Genomic DNA, 25,878 nt, shown 5'->3' with positions numbered 1-25,878 from the left:
TTTCTTAAAAAATTTAAAAAAAGACAACAATGAGTTCTGCCACATTGATTGACTCTTCTTTTCATGAACAATCTTCTGTATCATGTGATGCTGTTTGATAGCATTTTGCCCACAGTAGAACTTCTTTCAAAATTGGAGTCAGTCCTCTCAAACCCTGCCCCTGCTTTATCAACTAAGTTTATGTTGTATTCTAAATCCTTGGTTGTCATTTCAACTATCTTCACAGCATCTTCACCAGGAGTAGATGCCGTCTCAAGAAACCACTTTCTTTGCTCATCCATAAGAAACAATTTCTCACCTGTTAGAGTTTTATCATGAGATTGCAACAATTCAGTCACATCTTCAGGCTCCACTTCTAGCTCTTGCTGTTTCCACCACATCTGCAGTTACTTCCTCCACTGAAGTCTTAAATCCCTCAAAGTCATCCATGAGGGTTGGAATCAGCTTTTCCAGAACTCCTGCTTATGTTGATATTTTGACGACCTCCCATGAATCACAAATGTTCATAATGGCATGTAGAATGGTGAGTCCTTCCAGGAAGGTTGTCAATTAACTTTTCCCAGATCCATCAGAGGAATCACTATCTATGGCAGCCATAGCCTTATGAAATGTATTTCTTAAATACTAAGACTTGAAAGTCAAAATTACTCCTTGATCCATGGGCTTAAGAATGGATGTTGTGTTAGCAGCATGAAGACATCATTTTTCTCATTGTATGTCTCCATCAGAGCTCTTGGGTGACCAGGAGCATTGTCAATGAGTGGTAATATTTTGAAAGGAATCTTTTTTTCTGAGCAGTAAGTCTCAACAGTGGGCTTTAAATGTTCATTAAACCATGTTGTAAACAGATGTACTCTCATCCAGGCTTTGTTGTTTCATTTCCAGAGGACAGGCAGAGTAGATTTAGTATAATTCTTAAGGGCCCTAGGATTTTTGGAATGGTAAATAGCAATGACTTCAATTTAAAGTCACCAGCTGCATTAGCCCATAACAGGAGAGTCAGCTTGTCCTTTGAAGCTTTGAAGCCAGGCATTGACTTCTCCTCTCTAGCTATGAACGTCCTGGATGGCATCTTCTTATAATAGAAGGCTGTTTCGTCTACACTGAAAATCTGTTCTTCAGTGTAGCCACCTTCATTAATGATCTTAGCCAGATCTTCTGGATAACTTGCCGCAGCTTTTACGTTATCACTTGCTACTTCACCTTTTACTTTTATGTTACCTAGAAGGCTTCTTTCCTTAAACCTCATGAACCAACCTCTGCTGGCTTCAAACTTTTCTTCTGCAGCCTCCTCCCCTCTCTCAGCTTTCACAGAGTTGAAGAGAATTAGGGCCTTGCTCTGGATTGGGCCTTGGCTTCAGGGAATGTTGTGGTTGGTTTGTTCTTCTATGCAGACCACTAAACACTAAACTTTCTCCATGCCAGCAATAAGGCTGTTTTGCTTTCTTATCATTCGTGTGTTCTCTGGAGTAGCACTTTTAATTTCCTTCAGGAACTTTTCTTTTGCATTCACCACTTGGCTAACTGGTGCAAGAGGCCTAGCTTTTGGCCTGTTTTGACTTTCGACATGCCTTCCTCACTAAGCTTAGTCTTTTCTAGCTTTTCATTTAAAGCGAGAGACATGCGAATCTTCCTCTCACTTGAACACTTAGAGGTCACTGTAGGGTTATTAATTGGCCTAACTTCAATATTGTTGTGTGTCAGGGAATAGGGAGGCCTGAGAAGAGGGAGAGAAGTGGGGGAATGGCTGGTCAAGGGAGCAGTCAGAACACAGACAACATTTATCAGTTTAAGTTCACTGTCTTAGGTTAGCATGGTTTGTGGCACCCCAAAACAATTACAAGAGTAACATTAAAGACCACCGATCATAGATCACCATAACAAATATAATGAAAAAGTTTGAAATATTGCAAGAATTACTACAATGTGACACAGAAATATGAAGTGAGCAAATGCTGGTGGAAAAACGGCACTGATAGACTTGATTGATGCAGGGTTGCCACAAAACTTAAATTAGTAAAACATGCAGTATTTATGAAGCGCAATAAAGTGAAGCACAATAAAATGAGATATGCCTGTATTTTACTTAAGTATCATATAAATAAGGCAAAATAAAGGTACTCTGATTCAAACAAGACCTTGGAAATATTCTTGGAGGAAATATTTCAGCAAGAAGGAAAAAAATTCAGGAAGATGCTTCAATATATAAAGAAATTAAAGGTAAGAATAATTAAGTAAAGAGTTTATTATCATTTTAGTAATCAAGGAGCAGAGGTAGTGAGACAGGATAACAACTACATGGACATAACAATCCAAAACTAAAATTTTAATGATACCATTGGGGATGAGGGTGGGAAGTAGATATGAGAAAGTAAGAGTAGCTGGGTTACTTGTCTTCATTAGGGGGAGGATATACATATTCACAAGCTTAAAGAATGGTTGGGGACGTGGAGAAGAAACATAGGTATGAATTTTAATAAGTTAGGTACAAGTACCAGGAGAATAAAAGTAGGATGAATGACATTCAAACCAGAAGAAAAGAGTTGATTATTCAATGAAAACCCAGACAAGAGGAAAACCAGAAACAAAAAAGTATGGTAAAAAGAAAACACAGAATAAGGTCTGTTATATAATTTATCACAATAAATGTAAATGGGTCAAGCCCCCCCATCAAAAGGCAGAAATCTCAGTTTGAATTAAAAACAAACCAACCAACCAAAAAACAAAACAAAACCCCAAGATGCAGCAACATGTTCTTTACAGAAGATACACTGGAAACCAAACAACACAGAAAGATTAAAAACAAACAGATGGCAAAAGATATACCAGGCAAATATGAACTAAAAGAATACTCAGATAATATTATTAATAAAATTAAATTCAAAAGAAAAACATCATAATGGACAAAAGAGGGACGTTATATACTTGTAAAACTCATGGGGAGAAGTATAGTCAATTGTATTTACCCGTATTTCTGTTCTTTCCATTGTTCTTTCTTCTTTCACGATTCTTCGTGAGTCCTTCCTTTGTTATTTCTTTTTTGTTTCAAGAACTTCTTAGCCATTCTTGAAGGATAGGTCTGCTGAGCAACAAATTCTTTTAGTTTCCATTTGTCTGAGAATATCTGGAGTTCCTTTTCATTAATGAAGGATGGTTTCACATCCAGTGAATATATCCAATTCAATTCATGGTTGACAGGTCTTTTCTTTCAAGTTGGCAGCATTTGAAAATGTGCCATTTCCTTCTGGCCTTTCCTTTCAAGTGAGAAACATGCTGTCATTTAAATTGGTGTTCCCCTATCAGTAAGGTGACATTTCTCTCTGCTGCTTTCAAGATTTTTTCTTTGTCTTTAGTTTGCAGAATTTTAATTATGATGTGTCTCGGTAGGGATTTCTTTGAGTTTATTTTATTTGGCGTTTGAATCCATAAGTTTATGTCTTTCACCAAATTTGGGAACTTATCTGCTATTATTTCTTTGAATACTCTTTCATCTCCACTCTCTTTTTCTTCTCCTTTTGGGACTCTGATGTTAAGATTGCTGGACCTTTTGTCATTGTTCCAACAGGTTCCTGAGGCTCTTTTCATTTATTTTCAGTCTATTTTCTCTCGGTTGTTCAGATTGGGTAAATTCTATTGATCTATCCTCAAGTTCATTGATTCTATTATCTGTCATATCCACTCTACAATTGAGCCCATCCAGTGAGTTTTGTATTTCAGTATTTTTATTTTTGTAATGTTCCTTTAGTTCTTTTTTATAACTTCTATTTCTTTGCAAAGATTTTCTATATTTTTATTTGTTTTGAGAGAATTTGTAATTTCTTATTGAGACTTTTTTTCAAATGATGGCTACTTTAAATCTTTGTCAAATGATTGCAACATTTGATTCTTCTCAGTATCGGCATTAGTTGATTGCCTTTTTTCCTGGGTTTTGGTATGACTGGTGATTTTGGATTGATTCATGGATATTTTGGCTATTATGTTAGGAGACTCTGAGTCCTATTTAAATCTTTTATTTTAGAAGGCAGTCACCCTGTTTAGGTTTAGCATGGAGGTCTTGTCCTACTTTTGTGAGCTGTGCTTTCAGTGATAGTTTAAATTTCAGAGCCTTTGTGGTACTATTTTGGTCTGCTTGGTTTATCTGGTGCTGCTGGGGCTCCCACTGGACCCTGCTGGTGCCACCTGAATGGGTGGAAGGAACTTCCTCAGGCTGGGCCAAAGTGGGGAAAGAGATCTCCAGGCCATAAGGGAGAAGAGTGCTTCCTGGGTCAGGCCCTCTATGTGGCAGCATTCCCTCCACCAGTTCTATCCAGCCACCTGGTGTCTCTAGGTGTGGGGGTCTGTGGGGATTCTTAGGTCTGGCTGGGACAGAGAGCACTTCCTGGGTTAGGCAATTGTGGCGGGATTCCCCTGCTGGTGCCATCTGGAGCCTGGTTTCCTTCTGTGGGTAAGAGGGGTCTCAGCCCTGGGGGGACAAAGAGGCTTCTCAAGCAGGTTGATTGTAGAGGCACGATCCTCCTTATCAGTGCCACTTCACCCTTCCCTCAACTCTAGGTAGGGGAGGGGAGTCTCAGGTCCAAGGGACAAAGAGGCTTCCTGGCTGGGTGATTATTGTGGCAGAATCCCCCTTGCAGGTGCTGCCCATCCACCTGGTGTTCTGGATAGGGGAGGAGAGACTCAGGTTGGTGGGGAAGGAGAACACTTCCCTGGCTTATTTTCAGCAGGACTTCCAATCAGTGTTGCCCACCCCCCCACCATGCCACCAGACTCACCTGGTGTTATTGGTGGGGCCCCTATTCAATCTGGGGGAGGAATGAGCCTATCTGGGCCACCTTCTAATGCTAGGTTTGGGTCATAAGATGCCCTGCCACCATGATGTTCCTCCAGTCCTGAGGTCTCTCTCTACCCAGTCTACCTTCCTTTTCTGACCTGTCAGTTCTCATTTGTTATTTCTAGCATTTACAGTGTACTCAGCAGGAAGGAACAGGGAGAAATAAGTCTATATCCTCTTGTCTGGACCCAGTAGATACTTATAAAAGAAATGAGAGATCAAGAAGATATAAGGACTGACAGACAAACCAGTAATTGTAGTAGGAAAGTTTTACATAACCCATGAGAAATTGATGCATCAAGGAGACAGAGGCAGGAGAGCTACAGAAGTTTTTAATGATACGATCAAGAGCTCAAGATAATACATTTACATGCAGCTTTACACGCAACAGAGATATGCATTATTTTCTAGCACATGTGCATTATTCAAACTGACCATATGTTACAAGACTGAAGATGCTTCAACAAATTTAAAATAATTAATATCCTATGTCTATGCCACTAGATATATTATAGATTATTCAAATATAATGCAAGCCATATATAATTTTAAATTTCCTAGTAGCCATATTTTAAAAACTTTTTAAAAAGAGGTGAAATTCATTAATTATATTTATTTAACCCAAATTTCTAACATATTTTCAACTTGTAATCAATATCAAACTTATTAATAACATTTTTGCACTAAGTGTTCAAAATTTGTTGTGTATTTTACACTGAGATCACATCTCAAATCAGATGAGGCACATTTCAAGTGTTCAGTCTCCACATATGGCTATTGGCTACCATATCGGACAGCATAGATCTATGCTCTTTAACCATATACAATAAAATAGAAAAAATAAAAAGAGAGCTAAAAATTCTCTATTTTTGAATATTAAATGCAAAAGAAAATATAGTACTAAATCAATTTTGGGTTAGAAAATCATGAAAGAAATGAGGCAATAGAACTGAATCACGATGAAAAACTTCATTCAAAATTTGTGGGACACAGTTAGAAGAGTACTTGGGGATAAATATATCATTTTAAATACATTTTAGCAAAAGTTGAAACAAATTAACTAAGCAGTCCATTCACTGAGCTAAAAAGAGGAAAAGATTAAGCCAAAGGAATAAGAAATATAGAAATAATAAAGGGTTAAAATCAATGAACTAGTGCACACAAAACCCGATAAATTATCAAAACCAAAATCTAGTTCAATGAATAGATTAATAAGATCCACAAATCTTGAGTGAGAAGGATGAATTTAAAAAAGAGAGCAGATGAAGATATATAAAATACAGATTGAATAAGCAGAAAAAATAGAGACACAAAAGAGATTAATAAACAATAGATTTGAAAACATAGATGAAGTAGATAAACTTAGCAAAATATAAAATAAAAAAAGGTGCAAAACGAAATTGAAAACTTCAATAGATCGATTATCATAACAAAATTGAAATAAGAGACTACAGTCCAAATTTTATGAAACTTTCAAGGAACAAATCTTCTCTAAGGTGTTCTAAAAACAGGAGAATAAAAAGAGATCAAGCTGCCAAAATCATTTTAGCAATTTAGTATAATCTTGGTTCTTAAAACGGATAAAGACATTACACAGAACCAGAAAATTACAGACCAATTTTACTTATAGACATAGGTACAAAAATCCTAAATGAAATATTAGCTAACTGAATTTAACTGAAATCATGATTAAATAGAGTTTAACATCAGAAAATCTAGCTATGAAATCTGCAACATTAATGGACTCTAAAAGATAAAATGATTAAATCAATAGAAACAGAAAAATCTTTTGATAAAGCTCAATACCTGTTAATGATTAGGTTAAAAAACTCAGGTAACTTTCTTTTTTTTTAATTAATTTATTTTTTTAATTTTTTCCTTTTTCTCCCCAAAGCCCCCTGGTACATAGTTGTGTATTCTTCGTTGTGGGTTCCTCTAGTTGTGGCATGTGGGACGCTGCCTCAGCGTGGTCTGACTAGCAGTGCCATGTCCGCGCCCAGGATTCGAACCGACGAAACACTGGGCCGCCTGCAGCGGAGCGCGCGAACGTAACCACTCGGCCACGGGGCCAGCCCCTCAGGTAACTTTCTTAACTTGATAAAATCTATATACCAAAAACCTAGAGCAAATGTGAATTTAACAGAGGAGCATGGGAGTATTCTCTTTAAAACTGAGAATGGGACAAGAATGTTATCATTGCTGATGTTCAATATAGTGGAGGAGGGCCTATCAAATATACAGTAATAAGGAAAAGAAAAAACGAGAGAGAGAGAGGGGTGGGGTTAGAATGCTGGAGGAGACACACCTTGAACGGCAGTTACCTGAGAGGCTGTAGAAGTGGTGGTTAAGAGCATAGACCCTAGAGCCAGACTGCCAGTTTTGAAACTTAAAATCTTCGTTCTGAGGCTTGTTGTAGGACCTCAGGCACGTGACCTCACCTCTCCCTACCTCAGTTCTCCTATCTGTACAGCAAGGGCAATGAATGAATGAAATTCCTACCTCATAGGATGGTTGTGAAGACTAAATAAACTATATATGGGAGGATTAAATGAGCTTATATTAAATGCATTTATATGTATTTTATTTACTTATTTGCTGATGATATAGGATGATAAGATCATCTACATAGAAAACCTAAAAGAATAAAAAAATCACTAAAACTATAAAAATTAGGTTTAGCAAGGTTTCTAGAGTCAAGGTCAGTTTACTAATGTCAGAAACATTCTTCTAAATCCAACTGTAACAGAAAGTAATGTACCATTCACAATATGTCTTAAGCTGGGTAGTGGCTTTTGTTTTATTATTATTTTAAGTAGTATGTGTTCCTTTGCATGGGTGATATTTATATCTCAACAACTTTTTTTTTTTAAGATTTTATTTTTCCTTTTTTGCCCCAAAGCCCCCTGGTACATAGCTGTGTATTTTTAGTTGTGGGTCCTTCTAGTTGTGGCATGTGGGACGCCACCTCAGCATGGCTTGATGAGTGGTGCCACATCCGCGCCCAGGATCCGAACCAGCGAAACCCTGGGCTGCTGAAGCTGAGTGTGCGAACTTAACCACTCGGCCACAGGGCCAGCCCTTCAATAATATTTTTTAAGGATTTATTTTTTCTTTTTATTTCTAACAACATAAAAATAATTTGTGGAAGTCAACAGTTCTGTCATTTAGATAAGTCTTTGCTTGACAAAATTTACTTTTCCAACAAATTATACACTCCATTTATTTTGGGGGGTAGGGCTAATTAATGAATATGCAGAATAAAGAGATCATGATCCAAATATATCCATCTATATAAGTGTGTGCATATAATATAAATATTAAAATCTATCAAATAGTTTTAGATCCTCCCAGTCTGAAGGTACAATATCATACCATGTTAGAGCTGACAGTATGAAATTCCTGCTCTTGCCTTCTGTTTATGCGCTCCTCCTTGCAAGGTCGCCCCAGGCATTTTGGGAGAATGCAGGGAGGCTCTTGAAGCTACACAGGCATAAACCAGACTTTGGGGTCCACCTCGTCCTTCTGTTCTGCTCTGGCTCCACTAGACTGTGTCCGTGGCCTGCTCACATCTTGAAGGCGCCTCCCCACTGCCACTGCTAAAGAAAGCCACTCACTGTTCTGCCTCTTGGTACCATCAAGCTGCCCATCTTCCTAGTGTTAGAAGGTTCTAGGTTCACATACAGGCAGGAAGGATGGCTTTATCCTAGCCTCTGTCAGCTGTATATAGAGGAGATTTCCTGCTGATTTTACATAGTCTCTCAACAAAACAGCTTTCTAACTGCTAACTTTCACCATCTAATCACTAAATTCCAGGGACCCTTCTATCCCACTGTATTTGATTCAGGCTCTTCTCTCCCCAAAGCTCTTTTCTTCCCTCTGCTCTTACAAAATAAAATTTTCTATGAAAGTCAATTAGCTGTTATTTATTGATCATTTACTATATGCCAGGAGTTGTTCCAAGAACTTTATATGATCCCGTTCATTCCTAGTAACAAACTCCTAAAGTAGGTACTATTATTATCTCCATTTTACAGAAGAGAAAACCAAGACATAAAAAGATTTAAAAGATTAATTAATAGTAGAGCCCAGATTCAAATTCAGGCTTTCGGATCCTAGAACCCTTGCTCTTAAGGACTCTCGATAGTCTTTCATTACCAACAACATCTCTAGGAGGGAGGCAGTCTGAAGGGTGCTCTCTACAGGAGTTGGAGCTCAACCCCACTAAGTGGCTTGATACATTAAGAGTATGTATATTTCCATCCAGCAAATGATAATCCCTTCTCAATTAGGCAGAATATAGCAAACATATCATGGGATTTGTGAATTAAATGGTACTTGGCTCTTGGCTTGAACATCATGTTTCCTTTGGTGTGACTTCAGGCTATTTACTGTAACTTCCTGAGCCTCCATTTCTTTGTCTTTAAAAAGGGATGATAATGCCTATCTTTAAAATAGGCATATTCTTCTCTGAGTAAATAAGACACTGTATATGAAGCAACAGCATGGTGCACAGAGCACTTGGAAGGCAGCCACTAAGTATTAGTGTCTTTCTTCTTTCCCATCCAGAAAATAAGAAGAGCAAACCATCAGATACTGTGCTTCACTATACTGCTTCTAGGTTGATTCTTTTTGTAATATAGAGCTTAAGATGATAAAGATGATCCCACTCAAGATTCTAAATGCTAGAGCCAGCTGTGATGGCCTACTGGTTAAAGTTCAGTGCTCTCACCACTTCAGTGGCCCGGGTTCATTTCCTGGTCAAGGAACCACACCACTTGTCTGTCAGTTGCCATGCTGTGGCAGTGGCTCACATGGAAGAACTAGAAGGACTTACAACTAGGATATACAACCATGCACTGGAGCTTTGGGGAGAAAAAAAAAGATTCTAGATGCACATAATAAAACAATTTTCTGCTGTAAGTTACCAGTGAAAATTAAAACTCAATTCCATACTATGCTAGTTACAATACTGTCTGTTTTTTCTTCTGGGTTGCGTATGCACAGGTGATCTGTAGAACACAAAAAGAATCTACAATAAAATGTAATACCTCTTTGGTAAAATACTACAGAGCTTTGGTAAAATACTGCTGCTTCTAAGGGCTTTATAATTTATATAATCATTTTTGTATAGCTATATTAAAATATATTGTATTTACTTAATAATATTAGTACCATGATTATATTTTAAGTTCAGAAGTACAAATATAATTTTTAAATGGTTGATATAATGCCTAATTCTTAAACTCCAAGAATAAAAAGAAACATGTCTTAGTCTGTTTGAACTACTATAACAAAATGCTTATGAACAACAGAAATTTATTTCTCACAGTTCTGGAGGCTGGAAGTCCATAATCAGGGTGCCAGTATGGTCAGGTTCTTGTGATGACCCTTTTCTGGGTTGCAGACTGCTGACTTCTTGGTGTGTCCTCACATAGTAAAATGGCAAAAATTTTAAGACTATCAGCCACAAGCTCAAGAAAAAGCAGCTAGTAGTTAACCTAATAAAGAATGCACAGGACAATACAAATATTTATTAAGTGCTTACTTCAGATACAACATTGGTGAAATTAGAGGTGCTTACATTGGAGTGGAGATAGGGAGACAGTAAACAAATAAACACATAGATACATAATATGTCAAGTGGAGATAAGTGTCCTTAAGAAATTATAAAGCTAAATAAGGGAGATAGTGAATGATGTTACAAGGTCCCCTATTTTTTATCAAATGTTGAGGGAGAACACTGGTGTTAAAGATGACATTCAAACAGAGATTTGAAAAAGATGAGGGGGTGAGCTATGTGGATATCTGGGGATTGAACCTGGCATGTTGAATAGCCAGGAGGCTGGAGTCAACTGAAGGATGGAGGGCAGGGTAAACTAGTGCCAGGGGATACCGTAAAGAGAGATGAGGTTGGTGACCACGCACTATAGCAATAATTTTCAAACTCCTTTGACTGTGACCCACAGAAAACACACACACATTTTACATTGTAACCAAGTATACATATCCAAAGAACAGAAACAAAAGTTCCTTGAAACAATCATTTTCTTACACATGCTAGTGTTTCTTCTTCTTTTCTGTTCTATTTCATTTTTTAAAAATGCTGGTTGTGTGGGGGCTGGCCCCCTGGCCAAGTGGTTAAGTTCGCGCGCTCCGCTGCAGGCGGCCCAGTGTTTTGTTGGTTCGAATCCTGGGCGCGGACATGACACTGCTCATCAAACCACGCTGAGGCAGCGTCCCACATGCCACAACTAGAAGGACCCACAACAAAGAATATACAACTATGTACCGGGGGGCTTTGGGGAGAAAAAGGAAAAAAAAATAAATAAATAAAAATCTTAAAAAAAAAAAAATGCTGGTTGTGTGGCACTAAATTGATTATCTGAACCCTTAAGAGAATAAACTTTGGATTTTACTCTGCAATGGGAAGCCAACCAAAAATTCTGAATATATGAGAGGCTTTATTTTTTAACTTAATTTTTATTGTTAAAACTTACTTTATGAAGTTTCAAACATACACAAAAGTAGAGGACATAGAATAATGAACCCTCATTGATTTATCGCCTGCTGTCAACAATTTGCCATTCCTGTTGCGCCTATCACTCCATGCATTTATTTTATTTTATTTTTTTTAATTTTTTTTATTAGTGTTATGATAGATTACAACCTTGTGAGATCACTCCATGCATTTTTAATAAACCACTAGATGACCGAGGGCTTTGGGATTTTTTTCGCGGGGAGGAGGAAGTCCAGTTGATAAGAGTGTTCCATGGGTTTTCCCTCCTGGTTACCCAATGCAAAATTGTAGAGGCCTCAGCATTTCTTCAAAAATCCTGGCACAAGTGCTGCTGACACCAGATAGGCAGCCAGCCGAAGGGGCGGATGGAATTAATAGACAGAACACAATCTATATTATTCAATGGGACAGGGGACCATCAGCCTCAAGGACTGAGGTGAGGTCCCTCGGATCGCCACATATTTATTTGCGGGTAAAGAACCTCAAGCATGTACAATAGCAGAAACTCATGCCTGCAGGGACACACAAGCCAAAGTCCAAAGGTTCTATTCTTCATCCCCCTGACGCACACCAGCCTGTCCCACGTCATTCCCTTGGGGAGTATTTTAAGAACAATCAGCAAGGTATGCGTTCCGTTCCTGCAAGGGCCCTGCCTTCCTAAGCCCCTTGCCTTCATGCTCGATAAGATATTTTCTTCCAGCCTTTGATTCCAAGGCACAAACAATCTGGTATCAGATCACATATCTCCCAGTCACCCATCTGGAATTTATTTTTCCTAGGCTTAAAGCCTAGCAAGGATGCTGCTATGATTTCCCGCAGCACAAAAGGATCTCATGGTTGAGGTTTTGCTTTCTTTACAGTAGCATCTTTGTGGATGCCCAGAGAATTCTAGCCAGAAAAGTGCTTAGAGAGACAGGATCTAGAGCACAAGTGTAGGCTGGATTTATGTAGAGGTTCTCCTCCTCAGGGGTGCTGCGGGGGTGGAGGGGCTGTCCTAGAAGATGGAGATGGAGTATGCACCCTGCACAGAGTGAAACAAAATGGGGTCACTTATGTCCAAGGCTTTAAAATGGAGCTGGGAGGCCATTAAGGAAACCGGCCTTATGCATGTCCTCATGGGGCAGAACATGAACTTTTGAACTGAGTCGAGACAAATATTCTGAGAATGCCCCAAAGAACACCTGCAACTTATCACAGTGATGGACTTTTGCCTCCCTCTAGGAACAGCCTTAACAATCAATTATATTTAGCCAATATTACCACCCCGCCCGCCGACAACTCCAGTTAACATTCTTGGTAATACAAACCTCCCTTTTTTGCCTTTAAAAGCCCCAGCCTCTTACTCCGTAGCGGGACACTATTTGGGCTGCCACCTGAATCTGTCTGTGTACCCTGGATGGCAGGCCTCTCTGACCTGTTATTTTAGCTCTTTATTTTCAGGTTAACAACCCTCTTGACACCTCCTGCTTCTGGATGTGATAAAGAAGACACCAACAACTCAACTGCCTTCACTCTTGTCCCAGCAGAATCAGTTGAACTACATTCTGACAGGCCCATCACGGAGAATTAACCAGAATGTACTTTTAGGGGGCTAAATTACCTGAACTTGGATACATACGAAATCAATCACCAAGGGATCTGGAGGGATGTCGTGGATTTGGAAAGTGGCTAGCAAACGGAATAGCAACTAGAAATAACGCGAAACTTTTCTGGGCAGAGACATGTAAACACTGTGGTGCTAAAAACCGTCTTATATATTGGCGAGGGAGGGCCCCACCTGTCCGCGTATCAGAACGGTCCACTTGGGTTATAGGAACCCAAACGGCCGTCTAAGGACCACGTGCTCTGAGCTGAGGTTGCAGGGGCGTGGGAACCACTGAAGAACCGGCCCCAGAACGTGAGAGTGCAGGGCATCTGCCAGGATTCCCGGAGAGCTGCAGAACCTCCGGCGCGGGACTGCTGTGTCGGGCTCTCTGAAGCAGCGCTGCAGCTCTGCTTACGATGCGGAGAGCGACCAAAGGTAAAGCCTCTGCTCTCCACACTCCCACCTCCCTCCCAAAAATCTCTCAACCAGTTCTTGATGGTTTATGACACGCCCCCAGTGGCTCCCGTGCACCTTCGCCCGGGCAGCCAACATCACTCTCTCTTTTCAGGGCCATACGAGGTGTTGTTTCTGCCCGCAGAACAAGCAGGTGTCTCGGAGGTCGGGGCCGACTATCAGCGCAGCTCGGTCGCCGCATTTTCGAGTCCAGGCACCAGGGTGGGCCGGACTGCATTTCCCAGGGGCCTTGGCGCGCACTTCCGCTTCCGGCCCCTTTGTCTGGACCTGGTCTGCGCACGGCGAGCGTGTTTCCTCGCCGTCAACTTTTGCTGTGACCTGACCCACGTCTGGTCTGGGGAGGAGCAGACGCCGGACAGGGGTGTGTGTCCAGCAGGGGATTGTCAGACTTGGGGGCCTGGTCGCGTCCCACTGGGTTTCTCCCCGGGCCTGCTGATCTGACCGTAATCCCCTCTGCTGGAGGCTGGGTGGTGCCCTTCTGCGTTCAGCCCCCTTGATCCTGCCCCTCTGCTCTGGGTTTTGTGTGTACCTGACAGTGGTGTGTGCGCGGGTTTAATATCTGAGACACCGGGTCCTTTCCTCGGAAACAGGCTGAGGGTCCGCACAGCCTGAAGCGCTTGGCTGGAAGGTGAGGCAGTTTGGGCGCAAGGCTCCCAGTGCTTGGGTCAGGTTAGAGACCCACGCGTATGCGCCCCTGTGTTCCTGCAACCCACAGTGTGATGAACCATTGTATAGACTCACTTAACGTGGGAGGGCGTGGATGCAAGAGATCCGTTCGTCTACGTTGCCAGAAAGGGATACTGCTCGGGGATGTGACCCTAGGCAAGTCACTGGACTCGGTGCCTCCTGTTCCTTATTTGTCAAATGAGGTTTACTGTTCCTACCTTAAGTGGTGGTTGTGAGGATTAAGTGGAATTCTGATATAAAACAGTTGACACAGTGCCAGGCACCAACTAAGGGCTCAGTCAATAGCAGTGATTATTAATGGTAGGCATCCACCTCCACATTTGTAGGTAAAAAGAAACTGAAACACAGGGAGGAAAAGTAACTTGCTCTGGGTCACCCAGCCAACTGGCACATAGTACAAATTAGAACCCGAGGGGCCTCACTCCTAGCAAGGCACTTTCCACCAGGGTCCACACTTGGCACTTGTGTATCCATCAGGCATGTTGGTGACAGTATCTTCACCTGTTGTCTGTTATTGTGTTCCTGGGTGTCTGTCTCTGCAGGGCCCTGGGGTAAAGGCTATGTTGAGATTTGCCTGTGTTTAGGGCTTCCTGAAGACTGAAGGACTGCTGACGTTCTTGACTTTAGCCTTAGCTCAGAAGATACTGCTTCAGACTCTGATTACTGTTGTGAGTGGAGTCTCAGAAAATGAGAAAAGAAATACAGTGAAAAAGGAGAAAAATTCAAATGCAGAATCTCTTGCCAGAGTTTCTGGGAGAATGCTGGCAATTCCCAGGAAGAGACATGGAATAGTTGGGTGAGGTTGCTACACCCAAATGGTGGTGCCGAGGCTGTGGCTGTAGAGGCTTGGACCCACAAACTTCAGAACAGAGGTAAGATATACAAGTGAGAGAGGGTTCTGCCATTAGCTGGGTACCGACAGTGTGCATGCATAATCTCCTTTTAGTTTCTCCTTATAGCAGCCTTGTAAAATATGTGGGCAGCTCTGAGACCTTGGGCAGGTGATCAGTTTCTTCATTTGTAAAAGGTGCTTTATAGAAAACACGTGGCACATGGTGAGTGCTTGATATGTAGTAGTGATTTTACTAATATCATTCCATTTTTACTTGAAGCTCCAAGAAAGTAAGACATCTCATCCTCCATACTCTTGCCATTTCACCAGATGCCTCTCCGGAGAAGAAGGAGAGAAGGAAAGGAGAAGGAAATGGGCGTGGAGAAGCTGATGATTTGACTTGGCATCAGAGCACATGGGAGGGCTCGGGTGCAGAGCTGGGACCTGCATCAGCAGGGTCCAAGGCCTTGCTGCCCAGTTCTGGCGGGGTTGGGAACTGCTCCCTGTTTTCCTTTCAGTTCCCTCTTTAGAAGTGTTCTTTCTTAAGGGAATACAGATGGATGGCCAAGATTAGAAGGGGCTTCCATAGTCTATCCCAGGTCTGTTTGGCTTTCTCCAGCCTCAGCCTCTCTGAGTTCCTAAGACCCTAGTCTTCATTGATTGTTAGAGTTCAGTACAGGGAGGGGGCAGCCATCTTGGGGAAGGGGCGTGCCTGGGAGTATGATCAAACACTGATTATACCTTTTGTTTGCATAAAACAAAGGATAGAAGGAAAACCCATTAAAATCTTGGGTGGTGTTGATGTGTCGAAAATAGTGAGAATGCTAATTAACTGATAATTGAATGACCTTTACTGAGTGCTTATTCTGTACCAGGTATTGATTTGGGCCCTTTATATGCATTGATTTGAGTCCTTTATATGCATTAATGCACAATGCTGGAGGTAGGTATGTCTATTATCCTATTTTTCAAACGAGAAAACTGAAGCACAGAAGAAACTGGCCTGTGGTCATGCGGAGCCATGTTAAAAGCAGGCAGGAGGACTCTGGAGGCAATGTTCAGTGAGAAAGCGGTGCAGGTGGCATAGATTTTTAAAAATTGTGAAACCCTGTACTGCTTATAATGACTGAGGACGTGAAATACCTACTTCTTCCCCAAACAAATCCATAAGAGGCTGTAAGTATTGCTTTTGGGAGTGGGGGAGGGGGAGAATTAAAGAAATAATAAACTATAGAATATTGGGAAAACACAGAATTATACATGGAATAAAATAAATAGCATGTAACTCTAACACCCAGAGACAAGCTCAAAGAAGTACTCAAAGTTAACATATCAGCAGTTTTCTTCCTAGAGGCAAAACATCAAAATGGGAAAGTAAATTGTGAGCAGAAGTTTGCTTGATGGGTGTGGAATCAGACAAAGGGAGGTAGGTGGATTGTTCATTAATTCGCTTACAACACCTTGAGTTTATTGCCTGCCAGGCACACTCTGCTGAGTGCTGAGGGTACAGGGGGAATGAGATGACACACTGCAATTTAGTGGATCAGGTGTGTGGTGGAACCAACCTGGGAAGGCTGCAGACTTACTGTGGGCCTGGAATGCTCGTGATCTGGTGGCCGAAGGTCCCTGTGCCCTTGATTGCTGGGAAGGGCACTGCCTCCGTGGCTCCTTTTTCTTGTTCTGTGAAGTTGTACAGTTTCTCCATTTGTCAATCAAGGATTTGAGGCTAGATTTCTTTGTTTTCTTCCAATCCTGACAGTCTGTGCCTTTTTTTTGGTCACGGGGATCCTCATTCTCAGAGCACAGGCTCAGGCATATCCTGAAACCACTTAATGGTCATTTCTTTCCCTGAGTTTACATTCAGTCTCCTATGAAGTTATCTTTGAAGCCTTGTTACTTAGATGTCTGTGGAATCCTTCAAACCACAGGACAACCAAGGCTAGAGGCTGCTCTTCTCCAGACAGCAAAGTCCCAGGTGAGTTGGGGCTTTTCCTCTTGTCCCTAAAACCTCATTTTAATTCCTGAAGCAAATAAATTTCTTTCTCTTAGCGTGAAGCTAGTCAGCCTTATAGCATCAGCAGTTTTAAAATATAAGATCAAGTGGGTGGGATGGACTGCCAGTGAAATGGTAACTGGGTGTTCCTCAGGTGTGTAAAGTAGCAGTGGGGATCAGGGGGCTTGGCGGGCTTGGCGGCCTTTCCTGTCAATTGGCAGCAGAGGAGGTGGGGAAGATGAGGCCTCTTTAGCAGATAATTGAGGAGGAGGACTGACAGAGCACGGTTGGATGAGAACGAAGCTCCCGTTTTTTCATTTGAGACATTTGGCTTAAACGTGCAAGGGCACATGAAACATCTCTTCTGTCTGCTTAGAATCCCATGTACACAGGACCTGTACACAAATCTGTGTGGTACAAATCAGATTTATTGAGGGCTTGCTCAATAATAAAGAGCTTTAGAGAAAATGTATGAATTCAGAGGAGATTGAGTAAATGTGTTTTACTGAGAAAGATTTGGTAAGGCTTTATTCATTCAACCAACATTTTTAAGCCCTTTTAAGGAGCTCCCGGGCTAATGGCAGCAGCGAGATTTGAAGTGGGCCCTGAAGGATGAGTAGATTTTTGAGAAGTCAGTGACATAAATGGCTTAGAATTGAGGAGAGATACTGCTTTCTTTGAAACGGGAAAAAAGGAAGTACATTGAAATCATGGATATATTGTCCTACAAAAACTTCTGATAGATTTGCCATATAGTAATAATGGCACACTAAGTTCTTCCTAGATATGATTCTCAAGCTTGGTATATTTCTTAGTTTCTTATTTATCATGTCTCTTTCTTAACTTAATGAAAATAACCTTAAGGCCAGCTGAATAATAGGCTTGGATGGGAAGGCCATATCCTTAACCTGATCTTTTTTACAGAGCTAAGTCACTTTGTTTAGCTGAGACGTTTTTATGGACCTTTGTTCCTCAAAGCCTTTTTCAGACTTATTTTCTAGTGTATGAGACCTAGAAACAGTTTGCTTTTCCAACTATGTTTGCAACCAAATTTCTAGGCTCTGTATTCCATTTTGTTTTAGCTTGAAAATTGGCAAATTCTTTCCTGAGCTCAACTCTTTCTTTCTTTGCCGAATACATCCAGGAGTATCCTACACAAACCAGCATTCTGGCTCTTTCCAACCTATTCCCCTAGAGCTACAGGCTCAGTGAGCATTTGGTCTGCCTTCACAGTTACTAATTATTTTGTCAGTGTATATCAAGCGTCTGCATCATTCTAGCCTTAAATATCCATTTCCTCGAAACCTGCCACCTGATTGTCAAGCCAATGCCACCTGTATATTTTAGGTTTTTATGATGATACCTTCCACTTCTAGGTGTTAATTTATGAATCAGGGTTGGATAACTTACAAGTGGTGTAACCAGCACACCCAAAATGTGTAATGGCCCCAATACAATAGAAGTTTATTTCTTGTTCTCATAACCATATGACTGTGTCAGCAGGTTGATAGGGTGGCCATTCAGGGCCTTGAGCTAGCTGAAGCTCTAGTATCTTTATCACATGGCTCTCAAACTCACTTTTGGGGTCATCTCCACACCAGCCATCCAGAAGGAGAAAGAGAAAACAACATGGAGGAATGTATGTGAGTCAGGCATGGAAATGGCACGCCTCACTTCTGCTTGCATTCCGTTGGCTAGAACTCAGTCACGTGGCCACATCTAACTGCAAAGGAGCTTGGGAAATGTTTGCCTACCTAGAAAGGTGAGGAGGAAGTGTACTTTAGTGAGCAGTTATCAGTTTCTGCCACTCTCCTCAAACTTCTAGGTTGTTTAGAACTATTTTGCTATTGTAAGTTATAAATAGATAAGAATCTTTGTATATAATTCATTTTCCTTATCTCTGACCATTTTCTTATAAATGACTTCTAGATATAAAATAGCTGTGTCAAAAGGGTATACACATTTTAAACTCTTATAACATACAAGTCAATAAAATCTTGCCTTTGATACTATGAACACGGTTGGATCTATTTCCTCCCGTCCCATCAGTCTCCTCTAATTCTGCCTCATTCCACCTTTTCTTCAGAGGGTGTTTCAGGGCTTTGTGTCGTTCAAAGGTGTGGCTGTGAACTTCACTGAGGAAGAATGGAGAGAACTGGACCCTGCGCAGAGAGTCCTGTACAGGGATGTGATGCTAGAGAACTATAGGAACCTGGTCTCCTTGGGTAAGGTTGAGTCCTCCCACTCAGGTTGGCCTTTCGGGATGCCTTTGCTTTCTAAAGATTCCCTTGCTCCTATTAGGGGGAAATAACAAATGAGGTTTTGGTTATTCTTTTTTCCTCCAGAATCTAGAGTAGATCCTTAAACTGCTTCTCACCCTACTTACCCCGGGTAGAAAATATTCACTTAATTTTGACAATTAGGTATCTTGTTTTCTGCTCTCAAAAACGCAACCGAGTGGGACTGAGAATGGGGTGGTCCTTTGTCCTTTGAACTTAAGATCACATTGTGTTTCTTTCCCTTGAGTAGGATTTCCATTTTCTAAACCTGGTATCATCTCCCGATTGGAACAAGTGGTAAACCCATGGATGCAGGAGGGAGAAGTGCTAAGCAGCAGCTGTACATGTAAGTGAGAACAAGGCAGATAACCTCTTTCAAAATATGAGTCAGAGGTTCTTCTCCAGATCCTCCAGGCCCATAGAAAATGGTGAGGCCCCCTCTACTCTCATCTTCACTTGGACGTATCAGAGTCCTGATAGCCTGCCTGTCTCCTTCTTCCTAGACTCAAGGAAGGGGTACTTCCTCCTTAATGTTGTAACCCTAACACTTGATCCAGAGATCCCTGTTGTGTCCTGCCCCAGGCATTTTATGCAGTCATTTCCTTCTCCTATCTAGTAGCTGGAGTCTCTCCTTCATGTACTTTGTCTTCATTGTACCTAGTTTGTTCCTATCTAAAAAATATGAAGAGAATGAAGCAATTTGCATGTTATTTTACATCCAATTTTAAGGATGTAAAATTGACAGAATTTGCTGAGTATATGGGGAGGTAAGGGAGTAACAGACAAAAATAATTCCCAGGTTTCTGGCTTGGATGTGTAGGTGGATGGAAATTCCCTTCCCTGAGATGGAGAACACAGGAGAAGTAGCAAATTTGGAGGGTGAAAGATGAGTTCCGTTTATCCTAAGTTGGCTGAAGTGTCTATTGCAGGTCTAAACCAGTGGTTCTCAACGGGGGGCAGTTTTGCCCCCAGGGGAGATTTGGCAACGGCTAAAGATTTGGAGGGGCTATAGGCATCTAGTGGGTAGAAGCCAAGGATGCTGCTAAACACCCTGCGATGCACAAGACAGCCCTTTACACAAAGGCTTGCTGGCCAAAATTTCAGTTGTGCTGCAGTTGAGAAACTGGTCTTCATGGAGACGTCTGGAAGGTAGATGAATATAAGGACGATATGTCAAATGGATCTTGATGAAGGAAAGAGATCTTAACTGGTGGTACAGATGAGAATCATCTGAAAAATATGGTAATTGAAATCATAGGAGTGGATGAGATCACCTATAGAGCATGAAATGAGTTGCAGGAGAGGCTAGATACCTAGTGAACATACACATTTAAGTATCTGTCATATATATATATATATATATATATATATATCACTGGTGTACTTTTTCAAAAGTAAACACATAGGGAAAAAAACTGGTGCCAAAAATAATAAAATGGTAATAATTTTTAATAATGGGTGATGGCATTAGATGTTAAATTTTTGAAATTTAAAAATTTACTAATTTAAATTAAATGAAATTTTGAAATTTAAAAATTTACTAATATAAATAAATGAAAGAGCATTCAAAGGGGATAATAAGAAGGAGTGGCTAGAATGAGGAGGAAACCAGGTCAGATTAATTGTCACAGAAGTCAATAGAAGAGAGCATTTCAGAAGGAGGCGAGGGGCTCATAGTGTTATATGCTAGAGCGGTCAAGTGAAAAAGACCTGAAAAGTGTCCATTGGACTTAACATTAATAGGTTATTCCTTCTTTTTGGCTAACCTAATAGTGCATTAGTCCTCCTGCTACCATTTTTGTCCTCTGCTTAAACTTCCATTGCTGTCTTTTAACTTTTCTTTTCCTACCTTATATAAGGTTGTCAAATCCACATACTAAGATTACTTTGAAAATAGTCCTCAACATACAAAGAGATATATGCCATGTTTGTTTTACCCATAATAAAGTTGAAAGAGTACTTACAAGATCCCCAATTATAAAGTCCCAACTTTACAACAATTAAAAAGTATGTCTTGTGTAGTTTCCCCATAATAAACCTGAACTAATGTTAGTAGTAGGCCTAATCCTCTGATCCTTCTAACATTTCTACATTCTCCTGAACTTTGACTTCTGTAAGCCTTTGGTGGGTGAGGGTGTGTGTTCATGTGTGTTTTGGGAGGCTCAGAGAGAAGGAAAAAAGTGGAGGCTGAAGGAAATCTCTGGCAAATGGTGAACATTCATGGTAACAAAGGAATTTTTGGGAAATGATCTTTTTGAATCTGATAGCAACCTCATTGGTAATCATGGAGAGTTTCGGGAGGACTGTGCCATTGGGAGTGGAAGATGTAGGCACTGAAGGATGACCCGGGCTGGGGTGAACTCCAGACAAGAGGTGAGGGAGGGGGTGTATCAAAAGCCAAGGAAGATTTCAGTGGTTCAGAGTCTGGGGCATTTATCATTCCTGTGTACAGTACTGATAATTTCCCAATTGAGATCTCTCTAACACCTTGTTTTATAGTATTCATCATGCTTGAAGTTATTTAATTAATACCTTTCTTCCCCAATAGACTATACATTTCACAAGAGCTGGTATGGTATCTGCTTTGTTTATCATTGAATCTTAGCACATAACAGTGCTGAGCCTATAATAGGTATCCAGTGAATTATTTGTTGACTGCTCAATTTACATTTGTGACTAATGGTGTTTATGTAATTATTATTTCATTCCTGCTTTAGCCATTTCTTTCTTTTAGTGCAGAGAACATTTTTACTTTTCCTCCCCCAGACTTGGAGACCAGAAAGTCAAAACCAAAGAAAGTGTTTTCTGAAAAGGAATCATACCAGAGGATAAATATGGAGAGAAGCACAGAGGCTGATGCAAGGACCTCCAGTCTGAAAGAGGCCTGGGGATGTACACAGATCAAAGAGGGTGCTCAAGATAGACTCTGCAAAGAAGCAACAGTTATCTGCAAGAAAAGAACTTCAATAGCAGATAGTAGCCCCAAATATATTGAATTTGCCAGACATGTTAGTCTGAAGTCAGACTTTGTTATACAACCAAGACATTCTAAAGAAGAGAGACCTTATACATATGATGCTCAGGGAAAGAGCTTCAAACAGAATTCAAAATTAGCCAGACATCAGAAAGACAGCACAAATGAAAAAGCTCTTCAGTGTAATGAATGTGGTAAAATCTTCAGTGATTACTCAGTTTATATTCAACATTGTATAGTGCATACTGGAGAGAAAGATTTGGAATGTAATCAGTATGAGAAGGCCTTTGGTCATGGTGTACACCACACTGAACATCAGAAAACTAATATTGGAGAGAAGTCTTATGAAGCTAGGAAAGCCTATAAGTGGAACTCCTATCTTATCAAACGTCATCAGAGTGTTCATAGTGGGAAGGAATATAATGTGCATGAAAGAGCCTCAATTCAGAATACACCATTTATTCAACATCAGAGAATCCAGAATAGAGAGAAACCTTATGAATGTAGTGAATGTAGAAAAACTTTCAGTAATTATTCAGCCCTTACAGTACATCAGAGAATTCATACTGGAGAGAAACCATATGAATGCAATGAATGTGGGAAAGCCTTTAATCACACGTCATCTCTTATTCAACACCAGAGAATCCATATAGGAGAGAAACCCCACAAATGTAATGAATGTGGGAAGGCTTTTATTCAGATAATGCACTTTATTCAACACCAGTGGATTCATACTGGAGAGAAACCCTATGAATGTAATGAATGTGGTAAAGCCTTCAGTCACAATTCATTCCATATTGAACATCAGTTTATTCATACTGGAGAGAAGCCCTATGAATGCAATGAATGTGGGAAAGCCTTTAGTCACAACTCTTCCCTTATTGTCCATCAGTTTATTCACACTGGAGAGAAACCCTATGAATGTAATGAATGTGGCAAGGTCTTCAGTCAGAGCTCACACCTCTATCAACATCAGAGAACTCACACTGGAGAGAAACCTTATACCTGTAATGACTGTGGGAAAGCCTTTAGTGATCGATCAGCCCTTATTCGACATGACAGGACTCATACTGGAGAAAAACCCCACAAGTGTGAAGAATGTGGTAAAGCCTTCAGTCAGAGCTCAACTCTCATAAAACATACAAAAATCCACACTGGAGAGAAACCCTACACCTGTAAAGATTGTGGGAAAGCCTTCAGCCAGAGTTCATCCCTTACTCAGCATCAGAGGGTTCATACTGGAGAGAAACCATTTGAATGTCATGAGTGTGGGAAAGCTTTCAGTAGAAGTGCCCATCTTACTCAGCATCAGAGGATTCACACGGGAGAGAAACCTTGTGAGTGTAATGAATGTGGCAGGGCTTTCAGGTGTAGTTCAGCTTTCATTAGGCATCAGAGACTTCACAGTGGAGAGTCACTCTGAATATGTGGACATATTCATTCAGACACTTCACTTTGTTAAATACCAAAGAATCATACTTTCACAGGTTGTTACAATTGTGATACTTTTTTATTTTGAGGGATGAAAATGCCCTCCCCCCATTTTCTCCTGAAAAGTATCAGCTGCCAGAATACCACAAATCCAAGTGAAGAAACACTGATCTGAAATCTGAAATAGCCCAAGATACTCTAAACATCAATCTTTGTGTGTGTATGTGTGTATTTTTATCCATACCTGAAAATGGCTATTGTCACTGGGAAGTGATTTCTTTTTTTCTTGGCCACAGGAATAAGCTGTTCCAACACGTGAAGCAATTCCAATTGTTCAGAATTGAGCTTATTGACCCTTTTTGTACAAATTGGAATAGTGCCATGTCCAAACTAAACAGAGAAACTCATGGTTGATTATATATCATAATACTACCTTCCTATAAATCTTTGCTCTTATATACAGTCACTCCTACCCTCAGCATCTACCCTCCTGTAGATAGCTATTGTCTGTTTTACCTTGTCCCAATTTTTTGTGATCACCCCACAGAGGCAAGATGGACTCCCTCCCAATGAATAGGCCAGTTGTTGAGACTGATGACACTTCACGCACCAAGAGAATTTGAAAGAAAGTATTACTCATATGAAGGACTTTTGAGGAGAGCAGGGTAGGCACAGGCCAGTCTGGAATGGCAAGTGCAAAGAGCAGGTTGGGCCTTTTCAGTGGCTAGGGGCTAGGGCTAGAGAAGTTTCCATGCACGGCAGTGGTATTCAAGCTTGCAGGAGTCAAGCTCCAGTGCCAAGAGCTAAGGAGGTACACACAGGCTTCCTTATCTAAAGTACGAGATGTCTGGTGGTGGGGAAGCAAGGTGGAAGCTCAAATGCTGTCAATGGCCAGACATCAGAAATGGAGTCAGACTCTATTACAACCACTTCCTCAGAAAATCTTTGTTCACTTATCTCAAAATAACTCTTTAATGGTACTGCGTTTTTTCTTGATGAAGAATCTATTTTGCTTTGATCATCTTCCCCTTCCGAGAATCTTTTTTCTTTACCCTTTCCCCAAGGCTTAAATTATAACTATCACTTCTCAGAAAGTCAACCTTATTTACCCTGGAAACTGACAGCCTTCCATGGTAACTGCTGTTTCATATAATCCGGACGGAAGAGTTGGGGGAAGGTTTGAGCTTACGTTTTTAGAAAACATTTCAGGAAAAAAATAACCTACGAATTTGTATCAGACTATCACTGGATTAAATTACTTGGCTTTTCTGGTGAAAATTCCTGTATATGGCCCTAAGAAATTTTAGGTGTACTTAGTGAAGCCAGGTATTACTTTTTGGTCACACTGTGAGTTCTTTTCTTTCAAGTCATCCTAAGCTTAAATTAATCTTATGGTCCTTTTTTAGGTTTACATGAATTATTTCCTCTTCCTTTTTTCTTTGTTCTAGGCATTTTTCAGTTACCGAAGAGGATTCTTATCTAGGATTAGAGTCTCAACTTTCTCTTTCCTGATTTACTAGTCAGAACCTGAGATGTCCATGCTTTGTATTTTTCTCTCTAAAAGGGCTGCTCTGAACTTGCCCTTCTCACCAGCTTTCCTACCCTTCTCTTCTGTTTAAAGCACTTACATGGTGTCAGCTACAGCTTGAAGTTCAACAGGGCTTGAGTTTTAGGGCTGAGGAGCACAACTGCAGGTAAAGAAGAAAGGATTTTTGTTCTGAAAATTAGCTGTAAGACAAAATAAAGGAATGGTGACATCTGGAAATAACTTTTGAAATACCTGAAATCTTTAGTAACTTTTAGAAATTGAAAAGGGGAAAAAAGAGTCATCTATAAGTGTCCATCATTAGAATCAGACCTCTTAAAATAATGTTTGTTAACAACTTAGATAGCAAAGCCCTCTCATAACCAATTGTTCCCTGGAGCCAGTTAGTTTTGGTTGTGGGTAAACCTTTGCCATTCCTTCAGAGGCATCGGGTATGATAACCTGGTTTAGAACTAAAAACTCAGGACAGGTGTCCTTGAACAAGAGGACTGTCCTTGGACGGGTGGATTGCATAAATTGGTGGATTGCACTGTAGTGAATTGGTTTAATTCTATTTGTAGTCAAAATATAGTTTGGATACTGAAATATTAAAATTTATAGGGCATGATGGTAATAAGATAGTTGAAATCAGAACATTTCCAGAAATGTTATGACTGTTTTGTTTTAATCTGTGCCATTAATAGTAGGATCTATGCTTTTACTCTTTTCTTGGATCTTTCTTACAGGATCCTC

The 25,878-nt window shown here is 40.5% G+C and overlaps 1 protein-coding gene across 7 annotated transcripts; it reads left to right on the top strand.

Moving 5' to 3' along the window:
- The first annotated feature begins 6,722 nt into the window (after window positions 1-6,722).
- Window positions 6,723-23,809, top strand: LOC106781339 (zinc finger protein 879-like). Of its 7 annotated transcripts, XM_070228221.1 has the most exons (7): window positions 6,723-6,908; window positions 12,772-13,365; window positions 13,499-13,765; window positions 14,837-16,898; window positions 19,003-19,141; window positions 19,446-19,541; window positions 21,962-23,809. In XM_070228221.1, the coding sequence occupies exons 4-7, from the start codon at window positions 16,794-16,796 to the stop codon at window positions 23,590-23,592; spliced, it is 1,971 nt and encodes a 656-aa protein (XP_070084322.1). In that variant the 5' UTR covers window positions 6,723-6,908; window positions 12,772-13,365; window positions 13,499-13,765; window positions 14,837-16,793; the 3' UTR covers window positions 23,593-23,809. The 7 variants fall into 7 exon arrangements, with proteins under 7 accessions (XP_070084322.1, XP_070084325.1, XP_070084324.1 ...); XM_070228223.1 differs by lacking the exons at window positions 6,723-6,908; window positions 12,772-13,365 and adding an exon at window positions 18,518-18,678 and having other exon boundaries at window positions 13,629-13,765; window positions 14,719-16,898; window positions 19,034-19,141; XM_070228222.1 differs by lacking the exons at window positions 6,723-6,908; window positions 12,772-13,365 and adding an exon at window positions 18,518-18,678 and having other exon boundaries at window positions 13,669-13,765; window positions 14,634-16,898.
- The last annotated feature ends 2,069 nt before the right edge of the window (window positions 23,810-25,878 follow it).

Source organism: Equus caballus, chromosome 11, assembly GCF_041296265.1.
Source record: "Equus caballus isolate H_3958 breed thoroughbred chromosome 11, TB-T2T, whole genome shotgun sequence".
Lineage (NCBI taxonomy): Eukaryota > Metazoa > Chordata > Mammalia > Perissodactyla > Equidae > Equus > Equus caballus.
The sequence above is the reverse complement of the archived record's forward strand: the minus strand, read 5'-3'. Positions and strand labels throughout refer to the sequence as shown.